Source organism: Cyrtonyx montezumae, unplaced genomic scaffold (genome assembly GCF_038088225.1).
Source record: "Cyrtonyx montezumae isolate F1298 unplaced genomic scaffold, pur_monq_1.0 scaffold_8, whole genome shotgun sequence".
Taxonomy (NCBI): Eukaryota; Metazoa; Chordata; class Aves; order Galliformes; family Odontophoridae; genus Cyrtonyx; species Cyrtonyx montezumae.
This window is the reverse complement of record NW_027072089.1, coordinates 112467893-112484841: the sequence shown is the minus strand read 5'-3', so window position 1 is coordinate 112484841 and position 16949 is coordinate 112467893. Positions and strand designations below refer to the sequence as shown.

Below are 16949 nucleotides of genomic sequence, written 5' to 3'. Positions count from 1 at the left end.
GGCCAAAGTAGACAAGGGTAATCCACACATTTCAAGTCATTCACTATAGCCTACAGAATTGCACAACTTAAACTCTGAATCAAACAACAGATACAGTGTGTGTCCTGACAGCATTTTAGTGGAAATAAGAAAAAAACCTCTGCAGCAAACTCTGGTGATTACTTATTCATGTTGAATGCATTTGATGGTCACATGTCACTTGGAGTAGGAAGAGAATATAGCCCTGCTGCAATGAAAATAACCTGTGTTACTAACTTTAACCATAAAAGGAGAAAGAAAAAAAGCCTCTGAGTCATAGTTCCTGTACTGCAAGTCTAGCAAAGCTCATAATTTTAAATAATTACAGGACAGAAGTGAGGACAGTCCCACAGCCCTTATGAAACATGCTTTCCTCTTTGTTTGCATCTGGTGGATTGGGTAGAAAATAAAAGAAACAATATATCCTGATGGCTAGAATGAAACTAAAGAGTTACTGCCCACTTCTGCACATCTGAATCAATACTAGACTGAATCAATACTAGAATGTGGAAAATGCTGCAGTTCATGCATTTGCTTTGTCCAGTTCTGATTTTGATGGTATTCTCTTTAGTTGGAAGTGCCTTGGTAGCAGGAAAGATAGTCAAAGATAGACCAAAAGTGATGGTGAATGGGAGAATATTCTCTGGCTTTATGTTTGTGTGGTCTGGATTTGACATACTGGCATTTATTGCACCTGTGCTCAAGTGGACAGTCTTAAGTATTACACAAACATCAAATTAATAAAGAATTCACATAGCTACAACAGAAGGGAGAAAGTAATTCTAGCATGATATGCAGGAAGGCTGTCTTCTATTCTGCCTCCTTCCCCGTATACTTTTTCCATTCACTATGTGTAGGTCAAGGATAGCATGTTAATGAAGGAGAAGCAAAGGCAGAGATGCTTCTCTTGTAAAATGTGTTTTATATTCTTTAAATCTGTTCCCATCTTTTCCCCTGCCAGGCCAAGAAGAGCACAACAGCCTAATAGTTGATAGCTTTCAACGTGTATGATTTTTGCTCCTTGTGAATGGAATATGAATTGAAATAAAAAACATGAAGTTAAAGATGCCAGTACAAGACTCTCTTGGAAGAAACAGACCTATGTCAAGTTTATCATATCTGCACTTCCAGAACTCTTCAAAAGAAGCACAATCTTTTCTTCTACAGGATTCTCTGCAGAGCATGGTGAGAAAATTTCTGTTGGCATCACAGCTTTACAGATCTAAAGACTAAGAATAGCTTTCACACGTTAACTTCTGCTGAAACTACCAGAGTTCAGAAACAACATCTGGATGGGCTAAGCAAGGGTTAGAAAGTAAGAGTAAAGAGCATAATTTCTAGAAGACATCTAGAGGATGAACAGAATTTCATTGCTTGAAAAAAGAATCCAGGTTTAGCTGAGCATTCATTCAGTTTACAAACCTTAACTGATTTTTAAATGTAAAATATTAGGCAAATAGCATTGCAAAACATGGAAATCACCTATTTAGATGTCTCAAGTGAAACATCTGAAAGCTAAAAACAAATAAGTGAATATAGTTTCATGCAACAAGCTTCAGTTTTCTCCACATTCTATGAAGACATCACAGCATTTACAGGACTAGGGAAAGAAACATGTTTCAAACTAAAAAACTACAACCATACACAGCTTTTGTAAAACAAACCAAGTTCTTATACTGAACTAATTCTAAGATGAGCTGTACCACATTTATCTAGAGTCACTCCTGACTCTGATTAGCAATTTGAAATATAGATTGAAATTGAAAAAGCACAGTAATGATGGCACTTATTGTTCTGAAATTGGGTCACTATTTAGTTGACGCATTTCAACATAAGCTGGTCTTAAACAGTTACAGAAAGTATACCAACCAAATTTAACAACTGTTTAAAGAGCAGCATCTTTTATCATTTACAATTTTGTTCTAACTGCTCCACTGCTGCTTTCTGATGACTAACAGATGAAGTTGGAAGGCAGTATAAACAGGCTGTATTTCAGTTTGTTTTTGTGTTCTGGTGCGCAGCAGCAAAACGCTGGTGCAATAGAAAGGACAGCAGAGTGCCTTCAGATGCTCCTTCTTAATTTTGTGCCAAGTTATAGTGAATATTTGGTGTTGTTTAGGAAGAGGAAATCCACAGCCTACCAGAATGAAATGACTGATCCAGACAAAGTAGACTCAGTCACAGAGCAACTCTTATACTTGCATTGAATAATACAGATTTATTTAGGTGCACGGTATATCTATCAAGTCTTCATGTATTTGCAGTATCTTTACCATCTAGGAAAGTCTTTGTAAAGTACCACATATAATCATGACTCATTATGCTTCAATGCTGCAAAGTTTAGCACAGAGTAGACACTAACAAAACAGAAATTAACTACTATAAAATTTAGAAATAACTGATGACAATGAAACTCGCTGAAATTCAGCAAGTCACTTACAGACGTTAAGGCATTCTTCAAGCCAACTATTTGTGCAGATGGAGATGATGATGCCTCATGTTCCAGCATCTGCTTCAGCTTTTCTCTCTCCGTAGATATGCTGCTGAAAGCTGACTTCAAGGTGAAGTAAACTAGAACCATTTTGTAAAAAACAAGGTTAAAAACAGCTACCGGTTGTGCACACACCAGTTATGTTAAACTTGAATAAAATGTCATTTATGGTGATAGAAATAAGAATTTAGCTTGAAAGACCCAGGAAAGTATATTAATCAAGGTTATCAGATATATTTTTTTCAAGAAGGAGAAATGTTTATGGTAAATGCTAACATGATGACTATATTAGCCACAGTCAAAACTGCTTTGATTAATTTGTGACAGATGGCAACAAAGCTAACTAACCACATCTGCTCTTTACTTGCTTTTGTTTCCCAATTAGCTTGAATCTTCAGATGGCCATGATTCTACTCCACATTCCTTTATGAATTCCAGTGGGGGAGGAGAAAGGAGAAGGAAAAAAAAAATCAAGAAGGCAGCTATAACACATACAGTGTCACAGCTATACGTTTAGAAGTTTCACCATGAGTTAGCAGTGGTGATTCATTTTGGGTATAATGACAGTTCAGCTTGCTAGATGATTTACTGACTCAAAGGCTCAGTTCCTGAATGTGATGGTGCTCCCACTTCTTTCTGAGCCCATTTCACTAGCCTAAAACTGTCAAATCACAAAAACATCTTGCATGGATCTATTGTCTGACATTTGATCTTTCATATACCTATGAGGAATAAAAATTTACTCAGGTAACATTTGCTTATGTAGCATTTCAACATTCACCATTCTGCAGAACTAGCAGGTTTCTGAGGGACTACTCAAGTCTTATATAAAAAAAAAGTCATAGGAATAAGCAATGCAAAAATTTATTAGGAAAATTTAGCAGTGAAATGAAGATAAAATCTGAATGTGGATCCACAGGAAGAGTAAAAAACATGACATCTTTTATATCTCTCAGTTTTAGCCTGAATAATTATTACTTAAATGAGTATCTCAGGTAACAATCTTAAGGATTATTTGCTTTTTAAGTGTACTTCATCACCAGAAACCACAGTTTTGCTAATTAAATCTATGTGAAGAAAACATCTGGGGGTAAAAAGAAGATGTGTCCATTACAATCTATTTTATGTTAGTCTTTCACATGTAGGATGCATGACGAGAACCCTCAGTAAACTTCCATTTCATTTAGTGTACCAGCTATTAATTTGAATTTTCAAGATTTTTTTACAGAATAAAGTACTAATTATACATTTCAGCTGTGTCAAATGTTATAGCATAAGTTGTATTTTTTAAGAAGGGTGGTGGTATAAAAGTAGCTTTTGCAAAGAATTAGATCTTTCTATTCTTAGTACAGTATGATTTTACTAAATTTTATGCGGTCCTTTGTCCTCCTTAGTGCATAGTTCAGTCCAATCAAAATTTGTGACAGACATTTTAGTTAATATTATCTTGAGCAGGAGAATTCTAAGGCTCCCACAGATAGCAACTTTTCTAACTCTATAAAGCTTACTGCTAAGAGAGATCTATTCCTTCCGTAATGGAATAAAGATACATCAGCACCAGAGGACAACAAAAAAAATGCATTCTGATAACATCAGCTCATTATCTTGTGCAAAAAGGAGCAACACCTATACTTCTAAAAGTCTTTCAGACATAAAAAGTTCAAGTCCTTCCCTCACTAAGATTACTTAAACCATAAAAATGATTCTGGTGTGAGGGTGACAGGGCAAAGTATTGCTAATGAAGAACGATTTCAAGAGACAAAACATTTACAGTCAAGCTGCCCTTCTGGCTGCTTTACATGACTTTACTCTTATGTATTCACTAAAAATAGGTTACTACCATAGCAACCTTTGCATCACCAGCAAATGGTGAACTCTGAAATACAGTGAACCAACTTTAATATATAATCATATGTGTGTTCACATACATATGTATACAGGCAAACAGAAGAGTATAATCTGCTGTTATATTTACAGCAGTGGAGATTTTCACCCTTTGGCAACAAGCAGAATTTAGGTTTTTAAACACATTAAAAAAAGGAGGTCCTTCATTAAAAATAAAAATAGGATGATTAAGTCTTTTTTTAATTGACTCCAAACATCAACATTTGCAATCCCACAAAGGAATTAAAGGGAGGGTTTTTCATGCTTTTTTTAAGACCTGTTCTCAGAAATCACATTAAATTGTGATGATGTATAATTAAATATGAAAGACAGACTTTATTTACCTTTATGTGCAATATGAAATAAGTCCTCCTGCATTTTAGTAAATTCTGATGATGTTTCAGAGCCATCAGAGTAGTTCTTCTCTTCTACAAAATCTATTGTAGACAAGTTAGGATTGGAAGCATGTAGTCTCATAGGGGCAGAAAACACTGAAGGCACCTGTAAGGATGACAGCAATTTGTGACTGTATCTGTCTTGATATTTAAAAAAAACTGTAAAGAATTTTAATTGTCCCAATCTGCAATATCAAAACCAACAGAACTACTGTCAGTTACCAATAGTCTTGGAATGGATGAAACCACTGATAAAATTTTGCCTAAGATGTTTATAGTTGGAAGATTTGGCAAAACTCCCAAGAAACAAGCCCATTGAGAGCTGTAACATACACAGTAGTATTTTTTCCCCTCTGCTTGTAAGCATCCAACAACAAGCACGCTAGATGCAAATATGAGCAAAACTACCTGGAGAATTTGCAAAAATATCTGCTGCTAAAAAAAGAAAAAAACTACCAGATACCCCCCCCCCCCATGCCCCTCATTGGAGGTGAACTGGAATAACAGGTGAAAGACAAGTTTATCTCCTGAGCAAATTAGTACAGATCCTATTGCAGATTTCAATAAGGGCATTTGTGTGTTTTGCTTATGATATTACTTCTTAAAATGAGTCAGCATAGGACAGTACTTCAAAAGGAAACATTTCCTAAACTGGTTATGCCAAGAAATTATCAGTAAGAACTACAGAAAAGATAGGCTACTGAAAAGACTGAAGGCACCTGTAATGTTCCTTTAGCCTCTTTCCCAACAACTCTAGATCGCCACCTCCTATGTGTTCTCTTTTCCTTCTTTGGGCTTTCGAAAGGTCCAACCTTTTAAGAACAAGCAAGACAAAGAATGGATTGTCATAAAAGTTAAGAACAAAAACCTTGATGTTTTAGAATTTGGGGTTGGTTTTTGGAATAGCAAGGATTTTTTGTTTTTTAAACAAACCTGCATAGCATTTATAGCAGGTGCTGAATAGGTCCTGTGAAGGACATCCATGCTCTGTAACAGCTGGTTCATTTCCAGTAAATACGCATGACAAGCAGAGAGATCTGTTTTGAACAAGAGAATATTTTCAGTTGCTCTGAAGTAACAAATAAAATGAAAGTTTTTTGTTTACAGGCTAGTTTTACTTTGAGTGTAGCTGTCTTCAGTTATTAATTGTCTAATAATCTGTTTTCTGTTGACCAGCTAAAATAGCTTGTATCCTTCTGTCTTCTAAATATTGAAGTGCCTCTATATAGCCTGTTCAGTGATACATGGTGCTTTGTCATAGTCGCTTGCAAAAATACAAGATAACATATAAGTTACTGCAGTTTGGGATTAGTTACCCAAACTACTCATGGAGAGTGCTTTGGGACTGAACAGTTAATGCAGAGCTAGAGATGAGGCACCTCTTGGTAGGTAGAAAACATGTTTAAAACAGACACTTTCACCAACATGAAGAAGATCTTCATTGTTTCAGGAATACCTGAAAGCAGAAGGTGATTTGGAACCCAGCTTAAGACAGTTCAAGTTTTACTAACAAGTGCAATGTTCATAAAAGAAATGATATTGGAATATATAGGATCCTTTAAGAGAGCCTCAAAACTGATACCCTCTTCATTCACTAGCTCTTTTAAAAATGAGTAGGTAAGAAATCAACAACTACCCCTTTCCTCTCTCTTGTTTCAGAAAACAACAAAAAAATATACTGACTACTTATGATTGTAGTGTTGTTATCAAGACAAAGTAGGAGAACTATCAGTTTACTTCCATCTTCCTTCAAATATTACCTCTTGAGCATTTTTCCATGTCTTCAGAAGACTGTAGCCAAGATGGAATCCTGGACTCATTACTCGAAAAGGAAAATGACAAGTTACCACCAGCTGACAGCGAGTTTTGTTTGGTCAAACTTCCTCCCTGTTCCAGAGAAAAACAAGCAAATTTTTAATAAATAATATTATAAAGTTGTAAGGACACATTTTGACAAGCAACAGTTGAGGTCCACAATCAGTGACAAGGACTGAAAGCATTAAGAGCATGGTGGTGAAAATAAATAAATAAAGTGTCTGAACTAAATTAGGCATTATATTCATCAAGCATACTGCTAGGACATATGACATACAAAAGCAGATATTAAAGGAACAATAAAATTTTGTTGAAAAGTGAACTTTGAAAAAAAGACAAAGCTCTGCATCAATTAAATCAATCTAACACATTTAAAGCACCATATGTGGCACAGTACCAAAACAGCATATGCCTCCTGAAGAAGCCCAAAGTTAACTAAAATGTAACATGCATACATTTGTTTAGAGCCATTTTTCAATGAAGAAAGCCTGATCTTAGACGTTTTGTGAAAATTTTACTCTAGGTCATGTGTCTTCAGTGTGGATTTAGCTTGATAGACCTTAATACACGTGTGATATCTTACTTTGGTAAAGACTATCATTTTGCAGTGTCTCAATTATTTTTAACTCTCAGGAGTGCTCACTATCAGATGCTATGACAAACACTGGAAGCTATCAGCAAACTAATTGAGCAGTACAATTAAGTAGTTTCCAATGGAAAGAAATTTCCACCCAATACTATAACCAGTGCACAGCAGCTTAAAAAGCTGTTTTCTTCTCTAACAAAACAAGTAGTAGCCATATAAATGAGTAATTGCTTTTTAAACTTTATTAAACCTTTTGCCTTTTACTAATATATACATCAAAAAGTTGCACAAAGCAATTAAATATTTTATCAACATTTCATTCACTATCAGTTCTTAATATGTTGTTTCACCTTAACTGCCATTACACGGCCACTTCACTGATGATGAAAAGAGCTGACTAAATTGTTTTGCTCCTCTCTAAAACATTTACAAAATGTGCTCACCTTTTACCAAAACTCAGGTAATACTTGTTTTAAAGTTACTCATATGAAACATCATCTCTATCTGTTGCTGTTTTTACAGTTAGTCTTTTAATGTTTATAATTCATGTTTCAATTTGAGTTGCAGAAAACTATCCAGGTGATGTCATTCAGTACCATATCAATTTATATATCACGTAATAGTAGGAAGAATTCATAAGCATACCTGCTTTTAAATTAATCTATGCAGTTCAGCTGTTATATTCCTACATAAAACAGTAGGAGTTGCAGTCATCTATATATGTAAACACAAATGATTCCAGTACATTTAAAAGCTCGAGTACACTGAATTTAAAGATAAGCAATGTACTGACATGTTGGGAGAAAAATACCACATTTATCTCATGCAAAATAACCAGTTATCTTCCAGAATATATATATACAAAGGGCATAATTAAGAGCAGAGAAACAAGAAGACATTGCTAAGAAACAGGCAAGAGGCAGTTTATAAAGATCCAGATAGCATAGCTTCAATTGCAATCGGTATGGTTCAAAGGTTCATAAGGTTGGAAAGGACCTACAAGATCATCTAGTCCAACCATCCTCCTATCACTATCCCTACCCAACTACTAAATCAAATCCCTCAGCACCTCATCTAAACGCTTCTTGAACAGTGCTAGGGATGGTGCCTCAACCACCTCCCTGGGCAGGCCATTCCAGTGCCTGACCACTCTTTCAGAAAAAAAATGTTTCCTCAGGTCTAATCTAAATCTTCCCCGGCGCAACTTGTGGCCATTCCCTCTCGTCCTGTCATTAGTTATCAGGGAGAAGAGGCCCACCCCCTCCTCACCACAACCCCCCTTCAGGAAGTGGTAGAGTGCAATAAGGTCTCCTCTGAGCCTCCTCTTCTCCAGACTAAACAATCCCAGCTCCCTCAGCCGCTCCTCATAAGACTTGTGCTCCAGACCCCTCACCAGTTTTGTTGCCCTTCTCTGAACACGCTCCAGGGCCTCAATGTCCTTCTTGTAGTGAGGGGCCCAAAACTGAACACAGTACTCGAGGTGCGGCCGTACCAGAGCTGAGTACAGGGGGATGATCACCTCCCTGCTCCTGCTGGCTACACCATTTCTAATTAAGCATAAGAATCCAAGAATTCCACATAAATATACACAGATACATACTTTTAACCCCCAACAACTATTAGAATTGTGAGAATTGTCCAGGTGTCTCTAAAAGTAAATAAAATGCAATGCAAAGTCCACTTATGTTTTTCTCAAAATAATTTAACCACTGGATTGATATCAACTAACATTAACCTAGGGCTGATATAAATTGGCAAACCTCCACTTAGCTTCAGCAGAGCTAAGGTGATTAACTGCTGCTTAAGAACTATCCCCTTCTATTTTTCACATGAAAATAAGTAGGGCTTCTTTGCAGTGCAAATCTGGATTAATAAATTAAAAGTGAATTAGAGTCTTTCACACTAAAGAAGAAATGGTTAATTTCCTGACAGTACGCACAGACTTTAGATATGCTGGTCACATAGATCCTTTTTACTTTTGTTATTTATTTTTTGAGAGCAAAGATATGGAGATATGGAGATATAATGGGCATTGCTACGTTCTATTTTTACTCTTGATACTATTCTCCCCCTTCTATCCAAGTTGTCTTGTGAGAGAAAAGAACTAGACTGTCCCAGAAGGTTTTCCATTTCCTTGCAGTCACAGAAGAGACGGCTGTCAGAGCCACAGAGGTGCTGGCTCCACAGAGCCATGCAGACTGCTCTTTGCATAACACTGCTGTTACCACAGGGCAAGTCTGCTCTTTCAGCTGCCAGCTCACACAGACCCCCTCCCTCTCAGCCACCAGCAAAAAGCAATTCAGGCACGTGTTAGTGCTTGGTAAAAAAAAAAAAAAAAATTGCCGTTCACCTACAGCATTGTCCTGCCAAAGCAGCAAACCTCTCATCTCAGGATCTTTTAGACAGACTCAAAGCTCCATGCAGCTGCAGTCAAACTTCAGAATGATGTTGTTCCAAAGAATACTACAGCTATCCAACCACCATTCCAGTGCAGCACAGATTTAGTCTTATGCAGCTATTATACTTTTATCAAGCCAGGGACACACGGTTAGCGAGGGATGCTGACTCATCTGTAATGGTTTTTCAGGCTCAAAAGAGGAAATGTAAACACTCCACATTTCTTCCCCACATTTTGTTTATTCATTGTTGCTTTTTTTCCCTCCCTTTTAGTAGTAGAGATGCACTGCACTTGCTGTCTTTGAAGAAAAAAAAACTGTGAGAAAAAATACTGGGTAAGTTGACAAAGCACTCTTAACATCCTCCTAAAATTTGACAGATGGAGACTTCTCAGTACACAGTGATAAATGTGCTGCTGACTGCTCAGAAGGAGCCCCGTCAAACCAGTCGGAAGAAAATTCCTGAACTATATTCCTGAACTACAGGTAGTGTGAAACAAGCCCACTCAGACTGTACAGCAATACAGCCAGGAAAAGAGTACCTTGGACAGCATGATAACAAAGAAGCGACTGCTGCATAAGAGACATTTGTGGAGTTGACAGAAAGCAGTTACAGTAAGTATTTTTTTTAGCAGTACTGTGCTCTATTTTCTCAAAAGAGGTGTGGTTTTACTCTACAGCAGAAGCGTTTCTTTGGGTGAATGTCAGCCAGTCAATATGCAAACCACTGGAGACAGACTGTGTTCAGGTGCTGAATAAAATCACTGTTTTGTGAGGCTACCTCACAGAATGTAAGAAGTCACAGGTTACAGCTGTTCAATAATCCCTATCTGCTAGTTTAGGGCAGTCAGATGTATTAATGTATAAAGGGAGAGGTTTTATTAGCTTAAGGAAAAATGGAAAACCTGAGAAAAGGGAAAAATATTTATATAGCTGAGAGCTCTTCTGTGACTCGCATTAACATTCACCAGCACATACCAGACAAATAATGGTACATTGTCAAAAATTATGAGGATTCTAACTTGATATCCAGTTTTAAAAGTCATTGTGAGAATATAATTCTTTAAAACAATGGACAATATTAAAAAAATTACCAGCACCACAGAGAAAAATACTTGGGAGCAAATATAATTATTTTGCTCTTCAAAGAGCAAAATATTTTAGACCATAACTTAAACCCGTACAAATTTTCATTGTGCTCTTTACTTCAAAACAAATCAGTCTAATTTAATCACTGATAAAAGCTCACTGTTTATAAATCATCACTGTTACCTTTCTACTTGGAGTCGAATCACACACACCAGGGCCAGAGTCCACAGTAGTAGATACTGGGAAGAAAAGATTATTGACGTCATGAGGAAACATGGAGATTTCATTCTGACGATACATTCTGTGATGACGAAGCTTTGCTACCCATTCATCAAACAGCTCCTGAGACTTCACCTACAGAAAATTTCAGATATTATAACACCCATATTCAAGATTGCTAACAAAGAGACTTAATATCTTTATTCATTAGACAGCTAGCCTGGGTGACATTTATTGGAAAAATACCAGGAAAGCGTTTCTAAATATGCTCTTACTAGAAGATACTACGGCATGAGCTTAAGCATGACAAAGTTAGTCACTAAATAAAGTAAAAAAAAAAAAAAAGAAATTTCAGTTAACAGTGCTATGACTGTAATGCAGAACACACTACTTAGCAATTTCTAGTAAAAAAACCCAACAACAATATAAACAAAAACTCTCACTTCTTAATTGCCAGTTTCAAGGTTTCATCAAGGTTAAACTACCAGCAAGTGTAATGGGGTACCCTAACTCTGGAACAGAACAGTAAAGCTTCTCAAGTTATAAAACTAGTATGTTGAGACTAAAAATTAAGCTATTAGTGAGACTAATAGACCGCCTGCTGCTAAAAATAAACACATTCTCTACTGTATAGACAATGTTGTTATACTCCTTCAGTTTGGGGAGCAAAGCTTAAGCAACTGTAAAGATTTACCTTCAGATGATATATCTGCTCTTCGGTATCCAAATCTATACATTTTGTAGATTTCTTTACAGACATGACAGAAAGTCCAACATCAATACAGCCATGAAGTTTCCCTCTCTCTATCTGCAACAACAACAACAAAAATACAACAGCCCTAGAATAAAGCAATTTGGACATTTCCTGCTCTGACCATCATTCTTCTGCATTCAGTTTACTGTTAAAGAGCTGCTGAAATTCTACTTTACTGTCAATATGGAATGATCGTTATTTCAGATTAAACTGTTGTTACCTTACACTGGCATTAAAGGGTTTTAAATCACTTACATCAGCTTGGCATTTAGAGTACTTCAAAATCCCTCTGTCCAAAAAGAAGTACCTCTGAAATTAGAAACAGAGAGAATTAAAAATCACACAGACAACAGAAATAAACAAAACCAAAAAACACCACTTCAAACACCCACACGTATTTGGAGAACATTTTTCCTGCTCTTAATTTTTTTTTCTTCCAGTAACAACACACTCTGTAAGTCATATTTACACAGTACCAAGCTTTCATACAGACATTCCTTTATTACCTTGTGCCAGCCCTTCAAAGGCCATTTTCTTTTTTTCAGCAAGCAGCCTTCCTGTTTCTGTGGTTCCTGGGTACAATTCATTGCGCCCCGGAGCCCTTCTACAATTTCCCAGCTGTCCTGCTTCAAAGAGAAAAAATAAATCTAGATCCTGTTTCTTCCAACTAACAAAATTGTTAAGATAGATCTGAGATGAGCTAGAAGTCAAACTACAGGGCTTCCATCATTAGTAACAACTTTCTCAGCACTTTTATTACTGTACACATCCAGGTAAGAAATTTTAGCTGATAACAATGCAATAGCAAAATAAACATGGGATGTTAAAATAAAAAAAAAAAAGTATTTTGTAAGTCATCTAATAGAAAAATGTTGATATTGGATAAGAAATTAAAGGCCTGAAAAATCCTGAATAAAACTTACTCTGTGAAGAAGCACAAATACATCTTCATCAGTGACCCAGATGAAGGGATAGAGTACACCCTCAGCAAGTTTGCTGATGATACAGTTAGAAGGAGTGGCTGACACACCAGAAGGTTGTGCTGCAATTCAGTGAGACATGGACAGGTTGGAGAGTTGAATGGAGAGGAAACATTAGGGTCAACAAGTGCAAATGTAGAGCCCTACACTAGGCAGGAATAACCACGTGCATCACTACAGGTTTAGAAGCTGATTTGATGGAAAGGACCTCTGTGGAGAAGGACCTGGGTGTTGTAGTGGAACAGACTGACCATGAGCCAGCAGCATGCCCTTGTGAGCAGTACAGTTGATACAACAGAAGGGATAATCTTCAGAAGGATCTGAACAGGCTTGAGAAGTGGACCCATTATGAACCAAATGTGGTACCCAAGGCCAAGAGAAAGGCACTGCACTTGGGCCAGGGCTATCCCAGATATGTACAGATGGGGGGAAGAACTCATCAATAGGAGTCCTGCAGAGGACTTGGAAGTCCTGGGAACAAAAAGCTGGATATGACCCAGTAGTGTGCTCTTGTAGACAGGAAAGCCAGCTGTATCCTGTGCTGCATCAAGAAAGGGGTAGTGAGTGGGGAGCAGGAGTCGATTCTGCTCTGCCCTTGTAAAACCCCATGTATTACATCCAGACCTGGGGCACCCAGCACAAGAAAGATGCGGAGCTGCTGGAGCAGGTCCAGAGGGAAGGGCCATAAAAATAAAGAGGGCCAGGTTGGGTGGGGCCATGGGCAGCAAGATCTAGTGGGTGGCAACACTGCCTGCAGGCAGGGGGTTGGAGCTAGATGACCTTTAAGTTTCCTCACAACCTAACCCATTCTATCCTTTACCTGTACATATCTTTACAGATAGCCACAGCCTAGTCACAATTTACCATAAAAAATTCCTGCTGTCACGAGCAGAAATAGCCTATGCTAGTAGGATATTTATAAGTGATGAAAAATAATTCTGAAAATTAAGACTGTAGCACTTTATCTATTCTAGATAACTCAAGGTTTTCCATTTTCTTACAAACTGCAGCCTCCCCAGTAAAAAAAAGGAAAAAAAAAGCTAAGAAGCCGTGTGACTATCTGAAGTATAATGAGGAACACAATGTAAATGGAGACTATAAAAAAAATACTTCCCACTTATATCAGATACGCCTCTAGTTTAAAGAATCTCTTGCCATCAGCAAGTCTTGTATGAAATATTCTGCAACAACTTAACAGAAAAGAGAATAATTTTTACAAATCTTTATTGTGGAAAAAAAAAAAAAAGCTAGTGACCGCATAAAACAAGTTTCAAGATCTCTGATCAAAAACCTCATGGATGATTTATCACCAGCTATCACAGAACTTTACAGATCCATACCCATTAAAAACTGTCAGAAAATTTCATGTGCTCGTACCATTGCTATATATGAAAAAGAGAAATGGTGTAACCTGTAGAATTTAACAACATGAAGGACCACTGTGAAACACTTTGGTGAAAACAGAATTAATTACTATACAAGTGAGTATTTGTGGTTCTTTTCATTTAAGTTAAAAAGTGAAGTATTCCCCTTTACCCTTCCCTGGATTTGACTGACTCAAAAAACTTTAAAACAAAAATTAACGAAGGCACTAGATGTACTCATTTAACCATCTCCAGAATCATTCAAGTTCAGCCCCCAAACTCTGCCAACAGACAGTACAGATCACCCAAGGATCACAGAACCATAGAATCACCAAGGCTGGAAAAGACCTCCAAGATCATCCAATCCAGCTGTCCACCTACCACCAATATTTCCCACTAAATGATGCCCCTCAGTACAACATCCAAATGTTTCTTGAACACCTCCAGGGTTGGTGCCTCCATCACCTCGCTGGGCAGCCCATTCCAGCACCTGACCACTCCTGCAGAGAAGGATAACATCCTTCAACATTCAGAGAACGCTAACATCCAACCTAAACCTCCCTTAGCACAACTCAAGGCTGTTTCCTCTAGTCCTACCACTAGTTACACAGGAGAGTTGTACACAGCAGTAAGGTCTCCCTGAGCCTCCTCTTCTCCAGACTACAGTTATGCCACCTGAAGGCAAGTCAAAACTGCAGTCATTCTAAATGAAGTTGTTATCATAACATGCAGTCTACTTCCTCCAATCTCGAATATTTTGACAGCTTCTTAAAAACCATTATTTCTGAAGAGTAGTCATGAAATCATATTTTCCCTAGTGTAACCAAAGGTTATGCTCCATATTCTTTACTCATTTTTCTCAACTTGGGATTCACTTAGGATAAGGAATAACAACACATTTTCTCCTGCTTTGGGGTGAATTACTGTGACATCCAGTCAGGGAAGACAGAAGGTACTCAGACACAAGGAGTTAATGTGCTGAATGGAGGACATAAGGCTCTCTGGGCTGTTGCCAGCATATCAGCCCATCACAAACCACAACAATGCACGCTCTGCTTCAAGACACCAGCAGCATGAGTCTAGCGGGCTGAAACAGTCAGAGAACGAAGCAGAGCCAGCTTGTGCCCATTATATGACAGTTAGCTACAGCTTGACAGCTATGTAAATACAAAGGCAGCTATGAGCCTCTTCAATTAAGGACCTTCTTTTGCTTTCTTCACCGAGCCTTTCAATCTTGAAAGCAAAAAAGAAATGATATTCCATCGGCTCTAACCAAAAACAGAAATACTAGGCCACCAAATGCTTTCTATAGTGAGTTTGGAATTCTTGTTAAAGATTATGTAATTAACCCTTTTTTAGAAGTTATGATGACTAAGTAGCCTCTAAGTATCATCAAGTATAGTGTAATGCTACAATTTATATTAAGTCAGCAACAGCTGAACTTACTGCTACTCACTGTCCACAGGTGGATAAAATTTCCTCTCCTCAGAAAATATGTTCTGCAAATGAGCCAATAAAAAACTAATATTGACATGTTTTCAAACCGGAGACTTGAAAAGAAGTAAACATTAAAAAGTAAAATTAAGAACTAACAGGAACATTTAAAAATGAAGAATAATGGTATGCTTATGGTTTTGTTTCTTCCTTCTTGAAATTATCCAGAAGAGTTTAAAAAACTGTATTACATGATATCTAAGCATGGTATTTCTACTTCCTAATCCAAAATATATTAAACTGCAAAATTTTTCCATTGAAAGCCAACCTGATAGTAGTCAAGACTAGCAAACAGGCATAACATTAAGAATACTGAAAAGGTCCTACTAACAAACAACGTTCCTTGAACCAGTTCTCACAGTCTTTGCTCAAGATTAAATGCAGCATATTGTTAATAGAGCAGACTACTTGCAGAAGACGAGAACTAATTTGAGCACAGCCAAAAAGGCAGGAATCCAGATTCACATTTTTATATGGATAAATTTGGAAAGAAAGTACTGAAATTAGGCAGATCCATGCTACATTGGGCACATGAGGTGAAGACAAAGGAAGCAGCTGAGAAATAGTAGAGCTGTAGTACATCCATCTGGAATACGTTCTGCATCAACAGTTTGGGTGAAAGGTTTAAATATAGAACATATCCTGGCCTGTATTGCAAATAAAGTTTACTTTGGGCTGCTTCTGCAGTCCAGGCATAAGAGGTTTCCCCTGTTCCTGAAGATGATCTGCATTTCTTACTGTTTTAACAAAAAAAAAAAAGCATTAACAATAAAAACAAGTGTGAGAACAGAATGAAAAGAAGTAAGAGCACCATTTCCCTTTGAGTAGGGCCAATGTCTTGCCAAACCTCAGGTGATGGCAAGCTCCCTAGTCATATTCCTGTTAATCTGGGAACATCACATTTCAATTTCAAAATTTACCTAAAAAGGTAGCTTTAGCTGAACTGGAAATAGATCTAGAACTTTCAAAAGTACAAGACTATTTGATCAACTTTATTACCCAAGGAAATGGGGTGAATATTTCAGAGAATTAACAGCTTAGAGAACTGCTGGATAACTACAAGACACAACACTGCAGTAACAGCAAGCATTTGGTTCTGTTCCAACCAGAAGAGGCCAACCTTTCCCACCTCAGCCTCTAAAATCCCACAGTTTATTTCAAACATTGACTGTGACTTTTTTTTAGATCCATTCAGGAACTAAGCCCTACCAGGATTTTGATCAGTGCTCTGTTCTTCAAGATATCTGACACCTCATTTAATGAGTAAAAAGCATCAGTTGGCTATTGCTGGGAACAGCTGCAGAAACTAAAGAAAGTTGGTTACTCTCTAAAATGAAGACAAATTAATCAAACTGGCAGGTTATCTGTTCTTAACTGTCTGAAATAGTTGGAGGAAACTGGAAATACAGGATTTCCTGAAAGGTACTGGAAGCATTCAGATTATGGTCTATTTTGCTGATTCCC

General features: G+C 37.3%; 1 protein-coding gene across 2 annotated transcripts in view; it reads right to left on the bottom strand.

Annotated features, from left to right (window-relative positions):
• Nucleotides 1-16949, bottom strand: part of OSBPL3 (oxysterol binding protein like 3) — a 68124-nt gene that overhangs the window by 22925 nt on the left and 28250 nt on the right. For both annotated transcript variants that reach the window (XM_065752906.1, XM_065752907.1), the window contains 9 exons: nt 12154-12273; nt 11903-11956; nt 11588-11701; nt 10858-11028; nt 6549-6675; nt 5722-5825; nt 5508-5600; nt 4738-4894; nt 2459-2589 (listed from right to left, as the gene is read on the bottom strand). In XM_065752906.1, coding sequence (XP_065608978.1) covers nt 2459-2589; nt 4738-4894; nt 5508-5600; nt 5722-5825; nt 6549-6675; nt 10858-11028; nt 11588-11701; nt 11903-11956; nt 12154-12273 — 1071 coding nt within the window. The remainder of the gene's footprint in view (nt 1-2458; nt 2590-4737; nt 4895-5507; nt 5601-5721; nt 5826-6548; nt 6676-10857; nt 11029-11587; nt 11702-11902; nt 11957-12153; nt 12274-16949) is intronic.